Source organism: Umbelopsis ramanniana, assembly GCF_025399195.1.
Source record: "Umbelopsis ramanniana AG unplaced genomic scaffold K450scaffold_4, whole genome shotgun sequence".
Lineage (NCBI taxonomy): Eukaryota > Fungi > Mucoromycota > Umbelopsidomycetes > Umbelopsidales > Umbelopsidaceae > Umbelopsis > Umbelopsis ramanniana.
Genome location: NW_026252090.1, coordinates 41,398 through 54,599, shown reverse-complemented (window position 1 = coordinate 54,599; position 13,202 = coordinate 41,398). Strand labels below are relative to the sequence as shown.

General features: G+C 45.6%; 9 protein-coding genes across 9 annotated transcripts; 5 read left to right on the top strand and 4 right to left on the bottom strand.

The window, feature by feature from the left end:
* The first annotated feature begins 191 nt into the window (after positions 1 to 191).
* Positions 192 to 906, top strand: K450DRAFT_221519 (uncharacterized protein). The gene is made up of 4 exons (XM_051585737.1): positions 192 to 341; positions 415 to 548; positions 622 to 673; positions 815 to 906. Coding segments are annotated over exons 1-4 (294 nt in total). The 5' UTR covers positions 192 to 235; the 3' UTR covers positions 817 to 906.
* Positions 907 to 1,926, top strand: K450DRAFT_221513 (uncharacterized protein). The gene is made up of 4 exons (XM_051585736.1): positions 907 to 1,133; positions 1,212 to 1,517; positions 1,583 to 1,654; positions 1,738 to 1,926. Exons 1-4 carry the CDS (start codon positions 997 to 999, stop codon positions 1,820 to 1,822), a joined length of 600 nt encoding a protein of 199 aa, XP_051448508.1. The 5' UTR covers positions 907 to 996; the 3' UTR covers positions 1,823 to 1,926.
* K450DRAFT_221512 (uncharacterized protein) lies at positions 1,738 to 3,420 on the bottom strand. The gene is made up of 2 exons (XM_051585735.1): positions 3,055 to 3,420; positions 1,738 to 2,992 (listed from the first exon to the last, which is right to left on the bottom strand). The coding sequence occupies exons 1-2, from the start codon at positions 3,388 to 3,390 to the stop codon at positions 2,030 to 2,032; spliced, it is 1,299 nt and encodes a 432-aa protein (XP_051448507.1). The 5' UTR covers positions 3,391 to 3,420; the 3' UTR covers positions 1,738 to 2,029.
* A 2-nt stretch (positions 3,421 to 3,422) lies between these two features.
* K450DRAFT_221510 (uncharacterized protein) lies at positions 3,423 to 5,551 on the top strand. Its single transcript, XM_051585734.1, has 4 exons — positions 3,423 to 3,619; positions 3,684 to 4,270; positions 4,353 to 4,727; positions 4,853 to 5,551. Exons 1-4 carry the CDS (start codon positions 3,487 to 3,489, stop codon positions 5,360 to 5,362), a joined length of 1,605 nt encoding a protein of 534 aa, XP_051448506.1. The 5' UTR covers positions 3,423 to 3,486; the 3' UTR covers positions 5,363 to 5,551.
* Positions 5,442 to 5,711, top strand: K450DRAFT_221506 (uncharacterized protein). The gene has a single exon (XM_051585733.1). The coding sequence runs from the start codon at positions 5,522 to 5,524 to the stop codon at positions 5,681 to 5,683; it is 162 nt and encodes a 53-aa protein (XP_051448505.1). The 5' UTR covers positions 5,442 to 5,521; the 3' UTR covers positions 5,684 to 5,711.
* A 29-nt stretch (positions 5,712 to 5,740) lies between these two features.
* K450DRAFT_169276 (uncharacterized protein) lies at positions 5,741 to 7,524 on the bottom strand (the record flags this gene model as incomplete). The annotated part of the gene is made up of 3 exons (XM_051584092.1): positions 5,741 to 6,555; positions 6,638 to 7,246; positions 7,326 to 7,524. 3 exons carry the CDS (start codon positions 7,522 to 7,524, stop codon positions 5,741 to 5,743), a joined length of 1,623 nt encoding a protein of 540 aa, XP_051448504.1.
* A 1,244-nt stretch (positions 7,525 to 8,768) lies between these two features.
* K450DRAFT_221496 (uncharacterized protein) lies at positions 8,769 to 9,982 on the bottom strand. Its single transcript, XM_051585732.1, has 7 exons — positions 9,736 to 9,982; positions 9,610 to 9,651; positions 9,493 to 9,535; positions 9,384 to 9,399; positions 9,208 to 9,317; positions 9,119 to 9,142; positions 8,769 to 9,037 (listed from the first exon to the last, which is right to left on the bottom strand). Exons 1-7 carry the CDS (start codon positions 9,849 to 9,851, stop codon positions 8,903 to 8,905), a joined length of 486 nt encoding a protein of 161 aa, XP_051448503.1. The 5' UTR covers positions 9,852 to 9,982; the 3' UTR covers positions 8,769 to 8,902.
* A 161-nt stretch (positions 9,983 to 10,143) lies between these two features.
* On the top strand, positions 10,144 to 11,601 carry K450DRAFT_221490 (uncharacterized protein). The gene is made up of 4 exons (XM_051585731.1): positions 10,144 to 10,882; positions 10,948 to 11,030; positions 11,102 to 11,152; positions 11,218 to 11,601. The coding sequence occupies exons 1-4, from the start codon at positions 10,167 to 10,169 to the stop codon at positions 11,475 to 11,477; spliced, it is 1,110 nt and encodes a 369-aa protein (XP_051448502.1). The 5' UTR covers positions 10,144 to 10,166; the 3' UTR covers positions 11,478 to 11,601.
* A 1-nt stretch (position 11,602) lies between these two features.
* On the bottom strand, positions 11,603 to 12,938 carry K450DRAFT_221488 (uncharacterized protein). Its single transcript, XM_051585730.1, has 2 exons — positions 12,331 to 12,938; positions 11,603 to 12,248 (listed from the first exon to the last, which is right to left on the bottom strand). Exons 1-2 carry the CDS (start codon positions 12,907 to 12,909, stop codon positions 11,790 to 11,792), a joined length of 1,038 nt encoding a protein of 345 aa, XP_051448501.1. The 5' UTR covers positions 12,910 to 12,938; the 3' UTR covers positions 11,603 to 11,789.
* Positions 12,939 to 13,202: the final 264 nt, after the last annotated feature.

Below are 13,202 nucleotides of genomic sequence, written 5' to 3'. Positions count from 1 at the left end.
GACGGCACCGGGGCCAAGGGAAGCCGGCCGGTTAGTTCCAGAGATGGTGCAGCACTCAAACAGTTGGAAAAACGTAGACAGCTTGTAAACCTGCGATTTTGGACAGCCAGTCTTTTCACGTGACGCAGACGCTTTAGGTATTTTCTTTCCAACTCTTTCTTTTTTCTTCAATGAGTGGCGGCCTTTAAAATTTCGACTGACGTTTCTCCTCTCAATCACCTACTCACAGCACACAATGGCAACTGACAATAAGAAGGCCTTGGTATACTCCATTATGGAGTTTTTGGAAAAGTCTTGCAAGGATGGATCAGTCAAGGAGGACAGTGTTGAAGGCATTGAAGGTAAGGATCTTTGAATAGTGTTCGTATTGTTGCATCCCCCCGTACCAATCTGGACACCTTCCCCTTTCATCAGTCGCCATTCAGTGCTTAGGTGAAGCATTCGACGTCGATCCCACCGACGCCGAGCAACAGAAGCAATATAGCACCAAGCCCGCTACCCTTCAAAACATTTTTGATGTATACCTGAAGACCAAATCGAACAAGAAGGTAAGCAACACGCCTAATACCCAGGACACGTCGAGCAGGGGATCAACTTTGGACTCATTTTTTTTTTCTACAGCCTGCTGCTCCTTCAGCAACTACTTCCAAGTCTGCACCAGCCGCCTCTTCATGTAAGTCTATCACAGTCTATTTCCCATTCGCTTTTATATTGTGGCGCACTGACACGTCTTCTTTACAGCCGTGAGTCATACATGCATTGATATATTTCACCAAAACTCGAAAATACTCATCATTTTTTTTTGCAACAAAAGGAGGTTTCAGAGGACGATAAGAAAACTGCTGAGGATCTCAAGGTGCAAGGTAACCGTAAGGTGGCCGAGAGAAACTACCCTGAGGCCATTCGTTTGTACAGCGAAGCCATTAGCCATAACCCCAACAATGCTGTGTTCTACGGCAACCGGTGAGTAGTTTACATCATAGCGAAACTTTCAGAATGATCATTTCATTAATATGTCGGCATGGTAGAGCTGCAGCCTACAGTCAACAGGGTAACCATGACCAGGCTATTGAAGACTCCAAGACCGCCATTGAGCTTGATCCTAGCTACAGCAAGGCTTACAGCCGTATGGGGTAAGCATAGACCACTGGAAGCCAGCCGAAACCAAAAAAAATTTTAACCTTTTTTTTTGTTTGCTCGTACCCCTCCAGACACGCACATTTCTCCCTCGGTAAATACGACGAAGCCATCACTGCATATGAGAAGGGTTTGGAATTGGATCCTAGCAATGCTACTCTCAAGTCATCCATCGAAGCTGCTCGTGGAAAGCTTAACGCTACCTCCGTTGAACGATCAGCCAGTCCTCCCTCCGGCGGTGCCGGTGGCGGTTTCCCTGGTGGCATGCCCGACCTTGCTGGTCTGTTAAACAACCCTGCCATGATGAACATGGCTCAACAAATGATGCAGTCTGGTGCCTTCAACGATTTGATGCAAAACCCCGAACTCATGTCCAACATGTAAGTCAGCACATATCGGGGTCATACCATAACCATGATTAACCAATTCTGATTTTACTTTGTAGGGCCCGACAATTCATGGGTGGTAACGGAGGTGGTTTGTCAGAGATGATGCAGAACCCTGAGATGATGGACAGGTATGTTGACGATTACATATAACCACATGCACTTATTTTATATGTCCTATTTCAAAATGGACTAACTCTTGCTTTTCCAACAGAGCACGTCAGTTCATGGATACAATGGGTGGACCTAACGGTGGTGGCAATGCTGGCAGCAACAACAACAACGAAAACAACCAATAAATTCCATAATGTAGGAAACGCACTATCTTGGTTTCTTTATATAAATTCTTCACAATGGCATTAGAATCAAAAAAAGCAAATTTTTTATATGTGCAAGCAGGTTTGGTTGTGAAAGAGTAACAGAGGAACGGAAGGGTAAATGGGGGGCAAAATGGATAAGTAAAAAATCTAGTAGAACCAAGTAAAAAATTATGGGTTCAGCGTAATCTAGCAACAGGCGGTTTCTTCGTCGTTTTGACGTTGCTTCTTATCAACGTGATCGTTCTCGTCCAATGTAGGGACTGGCTGTGCCTTGAGCGCTTCTTCCTTTTCCCGCTTCCTCTGTTCGCCCTTGGCTTTGCCATGGTCAGAAGGCAGGGTAGGGCGGAAGTAAGGTTGGCATCGCCAATGACCATATTTACGTATACCATTTTCATCCGATGCTCCATTGAGCTCTTCTTCGCCGATGTCCTCCTGATCCTTCTGCAAACGTTCCTTCAGACGATCGACAATGGAGACGAGCGTGTCCAAACTGCCAGCCTTGGCAAGCTCGGTGCGTAAATCGGTGTGAACAGGAAGACTAGGCTGAAGGAGTTTGAACAAATGGGCCTTCATGACGCTGACTCGAGTAGGGTTGGTTTTGCAAATGTCCAGGTATTCTTGAGCCATTTCCCAAACAGCGGGTGGCATGTCGCGAGGGGTGAAAATAGCTGGATTGTAAAGATTTCCTTCAGCACTCATGACGCCGTCGCATCCAGTGTGTTCTAAGCATCGCTGTACGTCTTCATAATACAAAATATTGCCATTGGCAATCACTGGAATCTTGAGGGCTTCCTTGACGGCCTTGATTTTATCCCAATCAGCCAACCCAGTGTTATGACCCTTTTGCTCTCTCAAACGTCCATGGACCGTCAACATCTGAGCTCCAGCAGCTTCGATCATCTTTGCGTATTCCAAAGTGCGCTCCAAAGTGGGGAAAACTCGGATCTTCACAGTAACTGGAATAGCTAGCTCACGGTGCAAAAGAGACACCATCTCCTTGATCAAATCCCACTCGTCTTGCAAGTAAGAACCGTATTTTCCTTTGCGAGCGATGTGCTGAGGGCACCCCAAATTCAAGTCCACAGCGTCGCAGTCGTTCTCTACCAGCTTGGCTGCTCTCAACAAAATCTGTGGGTCGTTTGCGCAAAACTAGTTTGGGTAAAGTTAGTATGTTGGCACCGCAGTCTGTCCATTTAAGTATGGGATGGTACCTGAACGACCAAGGGCCGGTCTTCATTGTCCGTGCTCCACTGCTCCTGTCTATACTTGTGGCCATTGTCGGGGTCACTGAAGAGCCTTGCATGAAACATGGGAGTGAAGCACAAGTGAGAGTTGTAGCGACGGCTAAGAATGCGCCAGGCATGCTCCGACTGGTCGACCATGGGAGCGACAATGTGCTTTGGGGATCCGATAGACCGGAAAAAGTCGTAACCAGACAGCTTTTGCTTAGTGACAGGTTGTTGTTCCATTGCGATAGTAGTGATGGCAGATGAATAAGCTTTAGAAATAGTTTTCCAACGAGTTGATGCCAGGATGCTTTTAAGCATGAACCAAGTGCCTAGAAAACTCGAGCACAATTGGAACCAAAAAAAAAAAAAAAAGACAGTAGAGATAATACACAGTCACAACTTTTTTGAGGGAAAATGGCAGAGTCAATAGGAGAAGGACGAGAGATTTGCCAGCTGTCGATCGCCATGGCGAAAAGAAAAAGAAATCAATCAAGGGAGCCTAGTAAAGAGCGTAAAAAGTCAAGCAAGAAGTCCAAAATTGATCCAGGTATGTATTCTCATGCCACTCGCACTGTCTTACGCTGTTATTGCACGAAACTGACACACTCCAGCCGTTTCAGGCCCGTCTACGCATCTACGAGAAAAGGATTTCACAGGCGATGACTCAGACAACAACGACGACTATATTGCCTTCAATGTTTCCGACGACGACGAGATTACAAAGAGCGAGCCCGAATCGGTACAGGACAAGTCGTCTCGAAGAAACACCGACGATGAAAGCAAAAAGACCAGCAAGAGGCGACCAGATGAGACGTGGAAGCGCTACATCGATGATGGACTAGAACGGCCGTGGGCCAAAGACTTTCGGTACCGAAAGGCAAGAAACATAGGAGAGCGACTCAATATGGAAATGACAGATCTGGTGGAGTACTTATCGCCCACTGAAGAAGAGCACACCATGCGGCGGTTTGCAGTGCATCGTATACGACAGTGCGCACAAATGGTGTACCCTTCTTGCACTATTGAGGTGTTTGGCAGTTTCGAAACCAAATTATACCTTCCCACAAGTGACATTGACCTTGTCCTGTTTTACGACGGGAAGGATGCCAGAGATACCACAAGAGTATTGTCTCGATTAGCGGATGCGTTAAGGAAGCAAGGCATCGCCTATACCGTTCAAGTGATTGCGAAAGCGAGGGTAAGTCATGGTTCAATCAAACAAAATGTGTGCGTCCTATTGAAAAATCCGCTCCTAAACGTATGTTTTCTTTCTTGCCCAGGTGCCTATCATTAAGTTTGAAGAAACATTTACTGGATACCAGATCGACGTTAGTTTGAATACCGCAAATGGAGTTCACAGCGCCGAAGTCGTAAAGGAAATGCTAGTGCAAGCGCCGGCGCTTGGACCGCTTACACTCATTTTCAAACATCTACTAGGATTGCTGAAACTCAACGAGGTGTTCACCGGTGGTTTGGGCAGCTATGCAGTTGTACTAATGGTCATGAGTTGTCTGCAGACGCACCCAAAGGTCGACATGTCAGATGCCATGGATAATCTTGGAGTCATCTTTGTGGATCTTTTAGAGCTATATGGCCAGCACTTCAATATTTATAATGTTGGTATAGATGTAGCGAAGAAGGGATTTTATGAAAAGGTAAAGGAGAAAGCAACTGTAGTTGATCGACATATAAACCGTATACTAACGTGCAATCTTTTCTACCTTGTGTTTCTCGTTCATTTTTCCTCTGCCCGTCCATTTTCTTCTTTTTTATCCTTTAGATGGAAACAAGAAATACATTTGCTGTGCGAGACCCGACCGATGCAAGTAATGATGTTTCACGTGGTTCGTTCAACTGCCAACAGATTCGAATTGCCTTGAAGGACGCTTTCAACACTTTGACGCGGGCTATCACTTCTCTCAACCGACAAGTATGGGATTTCCATAAAAAGGACGACGGCATCTCGCTTTTAGGATGCATCATCCATGTTGACCGGCAGGCCATCACGCACCGTAGCCAGGTCCTTGATGCGTATACCAGTCAGCAGTGGAAGGACATGCCAGGAGCAGAGACATTTGATGCCAGTGATAACGAATCGTCCATATCGACCACCAAAGAGCAAGTGATTGTTCATAAGCAGCACGATGTCTTTGACAAGAAGGGAAAGCGACGCAGCAAGAAGGATATTGTGTATGTGTTGGAAGATGAGGACCCGGAATTCAAAGGGAAAGGCAACGCGTGGTCGTCTGAAGAGGATGATCATGGCCTGAGTCTCCCGCAATTAGCATGAGCCTATACACGTTTGTGGATAAAGACACAAGGGAAAAAAAAACAATCGTCAAGACTTTTTGGTTGATATGGAACGTCATCGCCAAACCACATTATATACATATAGAGCAGGGAGCTAGATAACCCTTTTGTCAGAGACTGTAATGATACTTTGCGTTTTATGTTGATCAGCATCGTAATAGCAAAAAAAAGTAAACCAATGAGAAAGTGTAATGAAATGAGCGAAAAAAAAAAAAGGAAGAAGAGTAGAGTCCCTCTCGTGCTATGCTTATTTATATCTTTTATATCTACATTGAAAAATGGGTGGGGGAGATGTATATAGGGTACGCACACCACATTCTAGTACTAAAAGGTAAAGGGTAGATCTGTCAACACCTTCTTAGCAGACAGGCACATTGACGGCAAGACCACCTTGACTAGTCTCCTTATACTTGGACATCATATCCAGACCAGTTTGGCGCATGGTTTCAATGACTTGATCGAGGGTGACACGATGATCGCCTTCACCGTTGAGAGCAAGCTGGGCGGCGGCAATGGCTTTGACAGCAGCAAGGGCGTTGCGTTCGATACAAGGGACCTGAACGAGTCCAGCAATTGGGTCGCATGTCAGACCAAGGTTATGTTCCATACCGATTTCTGCAGCATTTTCCACTTGATCGATTGAGCCTCCCATGACGGCTGTAAAACCAGCAGCAGCCATGGAACAAGCAACGCCGACTTCGCCTTGACATCCAACTTCGGCGGCAGAGATACTGGCACCACGCTTGAACAACATACCAATAGCAGCGGTGGTCAATAAAAATTCCATGACATCTCGTTCGGGATTTTCACTGATGAATTCTAGGTAATACTTGAGAACAGAGGGTATAGTACCAGCCGCGCCATTGGTAGGGGCTGTCACGACACGACCGCCACAAGCATTCTCTTCATTGACAGCGATAGCATACACGGAAAGATAGTCGAGGGCGGGTAAGAAGAACCGCTTTCGCTCACGCTTAGGCAAAACTGACAATGAAAGTGGTGATTCGGTATGCGGAGTAGTATGGCTTGATAGATCAGAAACAGGGTTGGAGGTTGGGGCGATTTGAGTGTCGTTGTACTGCTTGACCGAGATAGGGCCATAAAGTCCTTTGAGCAACTTGTTATAAAGCCCGGGAGCTCTACGCTTGACTCTGAGTTTACCAGGGAGGTAAGCTGCCAAAAAAAAAAAAAAACAAAAAAAAAACCGTGTGAGTTGATTTAAGCATATAATAAACCAATCTGTCAACCGTCTTACCTTGAGTGCTAGCCATAACGCCATTACGAATGCTTTCATCCATGGTATTCCAGATCTTAAGCAGGCGGTCTCGAATCTCTTCAGCCGATCTCCACTTGAGCTCATTTTCAAATACAACCTGGGCAATGGTCATGTTCTCGCGCCTACACACCTCCAAAAGCTCTTGAGCATTCTTGAAAGGCAAGGCAGCCACTGCGATATCTTGTTGTTGACGATCAGCCAACGATGCCTCTTCACTGAAATCTTGCTTGTAATAGACATTCTCTCCATGGTCCATCTGTGTTTTGTCATTCACCACAAACCCGCCTCCAATACTAAAATATTCATTGGTCGCAATCAAATTGGTGTCCTTGTCATAGGCACAGAAGCGAAGACCGTTGGGATGTTGAGGTAAGCTTTGAAAGTAATTGAAAATCAAATGCTTCTCTGGATCAAAATGGATACGATGGGTGCCGTTAATGCGAAGACTCTTGTTGGTATGAATGTCCTGAACTCTTGATTTGATAGTACTGGTTTCGACGCTTTCTGGGGCTTCACCTTCCACGCCCATCAGGATGGCATCAGGGGTACCGTGACCATCGCCTGTCAAAGCCAATGATCCGTACATGTCTAACGGCGGCAGAAATAGGAGAAAGTAAGTACTGGATGATAAGATAAGGTTGGGCTGGGCTGGGCTTTACTATCATACCTATACGAAGGCTAGCAACACGTTCTAGCATATTGGCTTCCTTTAGATCACCGATGAAAATCTTAGCGGCACGCATGGGACCCACAGTGTGAGATGAGGACGGCCCGACACCAATGGAAAAAAGATCAAAAGTGGATACCACTGCGTGGTGATCGGATGCTTCATCAGGTACGGGGGTTTCTTTAGCAGCAGAAGTCATGGTGGTATAGCGAGTTTGAGCCAAAGCCAGATGATAGGGTTTCAATGCTCTACCTGAGCTGTGAATAGCTTTGTTGAACAGCCTCGGAAATGAGAAAGCTGAGGACATTGTTGAGAATGACCTGGATTAGAAGGGAAGGAAAAGAGAAGAAGTGGGAGGAAGCGGGGAAAAAGAAAAAAAGAGGTATGGTATTTATACCAGGAAAGCAAGCAGGCAGATCTTCCGGACAAGTTATTTATAAACGCAGCTTGGAAAAAAATGAGATATCTATGTCGTCTTGTGTACTTCTTTTGCTTTCACCGTGTTTTTTCAATATGTTAACTCGGTGGAATGTACTGTAATTTGGTGTGAACTGAAAAAATTCTTGCGGATTCTGAATCGTGGGAACTGGGCCTCCAAGCCACCCTGCTCCGACTCAACGGCCCATACTGAAGGTATAAATTAAAAATGCCCATGGCTAGTTTTTTGGGTGCTGTTTGCCAATTAGTTTTTTTAAAAAGTGAATACTTCAATCATTTCATCATTATAGATAGTGTAACATTGTGAATGATGTAGCGCTCACAAAGCCCTCAGTCCCCATTTAGTTTGTATGGACATACGGCGCTCTATCCGTACCAGGCATTTTGAAAACGTAGCCAACGGCAGTGTGATGAAAGGTAGAATGAATTTCTGGCTTTTTTTCTACTGGTTCCATGTAAGCAGAGTGGCCTGCAGAGCTAGGTTGTAAAATGGACGCCATGAATTGCACTCCCACAGTGGGAGGCAATTTCTCAGTCGTAACCAACCCCCACCGTTTATGACCGTCTGCTGATCATATGAGCAACGGAACCACAATGAGAGCATTGGAGAACCTCCCATAGAAATGAGGGTATGGAATCATATGTGCTTAGCCATACGTGCAGGGCAAAGTCAACTTTCTTAGACTACACGATGGGCATTTTATGGACGGTCACATTTGACCAGTGCTTCTCAGACCTATGTCATGGCGTGCACGGTTGACAATCGCATACCACAATTCGCCATAGAACACCACGATATGACAGCATCGTCTTCTAGTACAGCCGAGAGAGCAGTTTCAGGACGAAGATGCTTATGGGTTATGAAACCTCCTCGGTCATACCGAGTACATCCGACAGTCGAACATGTCACCTATCATTTCCTTATACAATTAAGATTCATAAACGGAGCCTGTGTCAAGGTTTAGCCACCCCACACGCTTATCAGTTATCTCAATCCAATCATGACTGTCAGCAACATAGTAAGAACACGTTTTTTATTCCCTGAGCAAACCAAGACCAGCCAACACACTGTCTTCATAGTCGGTCTCCACTCCTAATCTACATACCGCACGGTGTTCTTATTCATCCGTGCGTCATCTTTACAAGTTCTGCTTGATGGCGTCAAGCTTAGCCTTGAGTTCATCCTGGCTTGGCTTGAGTTGAGTCCATCTCATAGCCAAACCATCCTCCTCCTTGTTCTTAGGAATGACGTGGAAGTGAACGTGAGGTACCTCCTGCAAGTGGCGATAATAAAAAAACATAAGAGCCGTGTTCGAAGCTGCAAAAGAGGGCTTGTCTATCGGAGTTCACTATACCTGATGAGCCAACTTGCCGTTGTTCTGATGAAAGAAAAAACGTTAGTTTCGGCGAACATCCATCCTTGTTTTCCGTACTGCCGCTTTACCTGCAAAATGTTGTAGTACTTGAGACCGCTGGCAACAGCTACCTTCTTGGCCAAGGGCATGGCATCGGCAAGGTATTCATCGGGAACCTCGTGCATGAATTCGGCGTGGTCTATTGGAAGCAAAAAATGAGTCTTCATGACAAATGGGTGCCTTCGTAACCGGGGTGGGTGCTTACATTTAGGAATGACAAGCTATGGGATAATAAAGAAGAACGTTATTTGATATTAGAACGGATGTATGTCAAAAATACCGTTCGGCCAAGCGCGAGCACGCGGCTGACTTACAGCATGGCCCTCGCTCAAGGGCATGATATCCAAGAAAGCGTAACTATAAAGTCGAGTGAGTTTAATATGGGATGGAATGAAACGAGACGCTGCATAGTGACGTGCGGCTACGCGTACCTCTTGTCAGTTTCGGCAATCTTCTGCGAGGGGATTTCACCACTAGTTGTTGTGCATTGAAATTAAGCAACACTCGGGTGAATACTTTGGTGGTATAGACGCGATAGTTTAGTCATAAAGATTTACCGAATGATCTTGCAGAAAATGCAGTTGTCGGATAGATGAGAAGCAGACATTTTAGAGAATGTACGAGTTTGTAAAGCAGGTATACGAGTTTGCAAACGAAGGATATTTGCCCGCATTACCAGCCGCTTCCGATTTCTCCACAAGAGACAAAATTTTAGACTAGCTCGCACAGGCTGTCCTTATCCCCCACCCTTGACCTATATCTCAGTCAAGAAATGATGAAACAGTATTGATATGACTTTGCCGCCCTTCTACAAGCTGCGTTGTGTCCCCTCCTTCTGCATAATTATTTTTCCTCTGCGCTGCGCAGCAAGTGATTCCATTTTCAAAAGATAAATTTTAAAACTACGCAGTGTGTTATATAAATTGGTGACTCCAGAATGGGTGACTCCAACTTTTTCGTATTCCCTCATACCGTCAAAAGTGCTTATATGAAGGACGTTAAAATTCTTCGCTTTGACATAAACGACTCGACCTCCCCAGACGAAGTTAATTTTGTTTGTGTCAATCATGCGGCGCGAAAGCAGATTAACGGCAACCTGTACCTTCAAGTCCTGAAGCCCACCACTCTCAAGCAGATAACGATAAAGTTACAGGGCGAGTGTCTGACCACATTAAAACAAGTGACTCCCGAGATGGTGTTTATGAGAGAACAACTGTTATCTGTGAAATGTCATCTCATCAATGCTCAAGAAAGCATCCTCGATGCACCTAAAGAGTTTGGAGTCGGGGAGCACTGTGTGCCATTCGCCATTAGTATAAGGCAAGATTTGCCGTCGACACGAGATTATCAGATGACCAATAAAGTAGTTTCCATCAGCTATCGCCTTGTAGCAGCGTTGGAAGCACATCACAACTCTCTATCAACGCTGGTTCGCAATGCCAGCTTCTCCAAACCCGCAGGCGACGCTCATCTTCCCATCAAATTGATGCAATTCACATTCAGGTCCACCACAGATATGTTCCCGGTCAAACAAGTCAATTATAAGGGCAAAAGAGAAGGAAAGATCGAGTATGGCATCGTGGTGCCTGAGAAAATACTAGTTCCGCTCGAGCGTCTCCATATGCGAGGCAGTGTGTTACCGTTGGATACCGAATCTGTAGTAGATCATATGGTGGTCAAACTGTGTCAGCAAAAGGCTATATCGTAAGTACTATGGTGGGGGTTCCCAAGGTGAGTTGAGTGCATACTAAACCCGCCCTCTACGCTAGACTTGTTTCCAAAGATCCATTGCGGCCATCGACCTATAATATGATGCATGCTGATGCTGAACTTAATGTGGTGGTGCTGGCAGGTGAAGTACTTTTTGGTCTATGCAGGCAGATACACTAGTGTCAACTAATATGGTATGGTTGGTATTTGTAGAACGACAGTTCAAGTATGAACCCAAGCAAGGAGCAGAACAAATCGATCTAGGTAAGCAATGGGAAGCATTAGTGCAGTTGAAACAATGAAAGAAATACTAACCCTGGCGGCGACAGATTTTGATGTGTACTTTAAAAAGGAGGACGTGGTCGCCACGTTTGACTCGCCCATGTTCGAGGTTAGATACTTTGTGAAAGTGACTATAGAGTTCGCGAGCGAGCAAAAGCGATTGTCATTGAAGTTCCCCACCGCCATGGCCACCGTCATGGAATCGTATGATTTCCCTGCATCTCCACCTATGGATCAACCGTTACCAGAATACACTGTGAATGAAGAGGCTCCCTCTTACGATGGCATCTCTTCTAGCAGTCCGTGAAGCATTACCTGTATACTTTAATTGAATTCATCTGCTGTCGCCCTACTTTAAATAGATCATCTTTAATAATAGCATACAGTGCGACGGATATTTTCCTTACATAGCTCTGTGCAGATCCTTGGTCGATCGCATCCGGTAAAGCCGATATATATATATGGGGCGGGAGGAGGTTTTTTATTGCATGGTGGTTGAGAGTTACATACAAGCGAGATGACAAAGAAGCGATATGCGATCAATAACGAGAATGAGCCGATCTAGTTATTGGCTAGTCTAACACGAGAAAGCTAATGTACAGAAGTTGGGGGAGGGGGTTTATATGCCAGTCGGGATGACACCGCTTGAAGTGATTGAAGCGAGAATTGCGCCAACGCCGGCAGAGCTTGCAGCGCCTGCCACTCCACCAGCGGCGGATGAAACAGCTGAGTTGCCACCAGAGAGACCGGCAATGATAGTACCCAGCTCACTTGGAAGATCATTGCTCGAGAATGGGCAGGGGAATGTCGCTGATTCACTGAGGGTAGGTGAAATGTTGATGCCCAATATGTTAATGGTGACGGTTACTTTGTAGTTGACGGTAAGATCGGATGTAGCTCCTCCCAATATACCGCACTTTTGGAAAATATCCAACATCATGGCTTGCGACCCCGACTGCGTTGGATCATATTCGATTTGGAAAGGGAAGGTGATGTTGGTGATGGATTGTGAGCCGATATGAACGTTGTCTTTTTCTCCTTCACCAACAGGAACCGTCGGTGCAGTAGGATAATAAACCTAAATCGGTAAAGTGAGTAAAATTGAAGGTCCACGAGACATACGGCGTCAATGCGAAACAGCTGACTGAATTATTACTTACAACCGCTTTGATACTGGTGAAGGTTGCGCTCTCAATGTTTGGATTGACCACGCCAATATTAAGATCAAAGTTAAAATTGAATCCGGTTCCGTTCAACTGAATGGGCTGGGTGCTGTTACTTAAGGTAATCCCGTTAAAGCTCACTTGAGGCTGTTTGAACAGCGCAGCCAGCACGCCGATCGTTATACCCAAAGCCAAGATGATGATCAAAAGCCCACATGCACACCATCGCAGCCACATGGGACAACAACCGCAACAGCAACCGCAACAGAACCAGTTACAGCAGGTACGCTCGTGCTGACTGTCCCGATCATCGTCGTCTTTATCAAAGTAACTTTGCTGTGGCGGCATGGGAGCTAATCTCTTGGTATCTGAATAAGCATAGGCGTTGTCCTCGGCTGGCATTGGGGTGCTAGCGTTGGAGGTATTGTATTCATTGTGTGCCGAATAATAAGGATCATGGTGGTTGGTGGGTATTGGGTGCATGGCGTAGTCATCCTCATAATACGGCTGCTGCTGCTGAGGAGGCTGGTATGGATAATACGACGGTTGATGCTGGTAATCCTGATGGTATGCCATGAAGTGAGAATACGGAAGAAAGAGGAGGGATAAGAAATTCGCAAGAAAAAGTTTCAATCAATTCTATAAAAAAATATTTTGGTACAACATTGCATTTTTTCCATAGCACCAGGGGCACGGTTCCCCTCACCAACCTCTTGCACCTCTTTTTATCTCCTTTCTACAACATTTCCAGTCACTACTCACCTCATACTTCCTTATATTGTCCATTCACCACCCCCCATGACGATGCAATTTCAACCATGGCCATATCAGTAGACCGGAGCTCAACTCTCATTTGTACGACGGAATTG

What these genes read in the sequence shown, in the direction of transcription:
- K450DRAFT_221490 (XM_051585731.1), top strand. Translation starts at nt 10,167, where the DNA reads ATGAAGGACGTTAAAATTCTTCGCTTTGACATAAACGACTCGACCTCC. An exon ending in TAATGTGGTGGTGCTGGCAG is followed by an intron (nt 11,031 to 11,101) that starts GTGAAGTACTTT and finishes TGGTATTTGTAG; the next exon opens with AACGACAGTTCAAGTATGAA. An exon ending in AGCAGAACAAATCGATCTAG is followed by an intron (nt 11,153 to 11,217) that starts GTAAGCAATGGG and finishes TGGCGGCGACAG; the next exon opens with ATTTTGATGTGTACTTTAAA.
- K450DRAFT_221510 (XM_051585734.1), top strand. Translation starts at nt 3,487, where the DNA reads ATGGCAGAGTCAATAGGAGAAGGACGAGAGATTTGCCAGCTGTCGATC. An exon ending in GAAGTCCAAAATTGATCCAG is followed by an intron (nt 3,620 to 3,683) that starts GTATGTATTCTC and finishes GACACACTCCAG; the next exon opens with CCGTTTCAGGCCCGTCTACG. An exon ending in AGAAGGGATTTTATGAAAAG is followed by an intron (nt 4,728 to 4,852) that starts GTAAAGGAGAAA and finishes TTTATCCTTTAG; the next exon opens with ATGGAAACAAGAAATACATT.
- K450DRAFT_221496 (XM_051585732.1), bottom strand. Translation starts at nt 9,851, where the DNA reads ATGCGGGCAAATATCCTTCGTTTGCAAACTCGTATACCTGCTTTACAA. An exon ending in AGTACTACAACATTTTGCAG is followed by an intron (nt 9,143 to 9,207) that starts GTAAAGCGGCAG and finishes TTCTTTCATCAG; the next exon opens with AACAACGGCAAGTTGGCTCA. An exon ending in ACGGCAAGTTGGCTCATCAG is followed by an intron (nt 9,038 to 9,118) that starts GTATAGTGAACT and finishes CGCCACTTGCAG; the next exon opens with GAGGTACCTCACGTTCACTT.
- K450DRAFT_221519 (XM_051585737.1), top strand. Translation starts at nt 236, where the DNA reads ATGGCAACTGACAATAAGAAGGCCTTGGTATACTCCATTATGGAGTTT. An exon ending in CAGTGTTGAAGGCATTGAAG is followed by an intron (nt 342 to 414) that starts GTAAGGATCTTT and finishes CCCTTTCATCAG; the next exon opens with TCGCCATTCAGTGCTTAGGT. An exon ending in AGACCAAATCGAACAAGAAG is followed by an intron (nt 549 to 621) that starts GTAAGCAACACG and finishes TTTTTTCTACAG; the next exon opens with CCTGCTGCTCCTTCAGCAAC.
- K450DRAFT_221512 (XM_051585735.1), bottom strand. Translation starts at nt 3,390, where the DNA reads ATGCTTAAAAGCATCCTGGCATCAACTCGTTGGAAAACTATTTCTAAA. An exon ending in ACCGGCCCTTGGTCGTTCAG is followed by an intron (nt 2,993 to 3,054) that starts GTACCATCCCAT and finishes TACCCAAACTAG; the next exon opens with TTTTGCGCAAACGACCCACA.
- K450DRAFT_221506 (XM_051585733.1), top strand. Translation starts at nt 5,522, where the DNA reads ATGTTGATCAGCATCGTAATAGCAAAAAAAAGTAAACCAATGAGAAAG.
- K450DRAFT_221513 (XM_051585736.1), top strand. Translation starts at nt 997, where the DNA reads ATGATCATTTCATTAATATGTCGGCATGGTAGAGCTGCAGCCTACAGT. An exon ending in CCCGAACTCATGTCCAACAT is followed by an intron (nt 1,518 to 1,582) that starts GTAAGTCAGCAC and finishes TTTACTTTGTAG; the next exon opens with GGCCCGACAATTCATGGGTG. An exon ending in AACCCTGAGATGATGGACAG is followed by an intron (nt 1,655 to 1,737) that starts GTATGTTGACGA and finishes CTTTTCCAACAG; the next exon opens with AGCACGTCAGTTCATGGATA.
- K450DRAFT_221488 (XM_051585730.1), bottom strand. Translation starts at nt 12,909, where the DNA reads ATGGCATACCATCAGGATTACCAGCATCAACCGTCGTATTATCCATAC. An exon ending in TCACCAGTATCAAAGCGGTT is followed by an intron (nt 12,249 to 12,330) that starts GTAAGTAATAAT and finishes TTACCGATTTAG; the next exon opens with GTTTATTATCCTACTGCACC.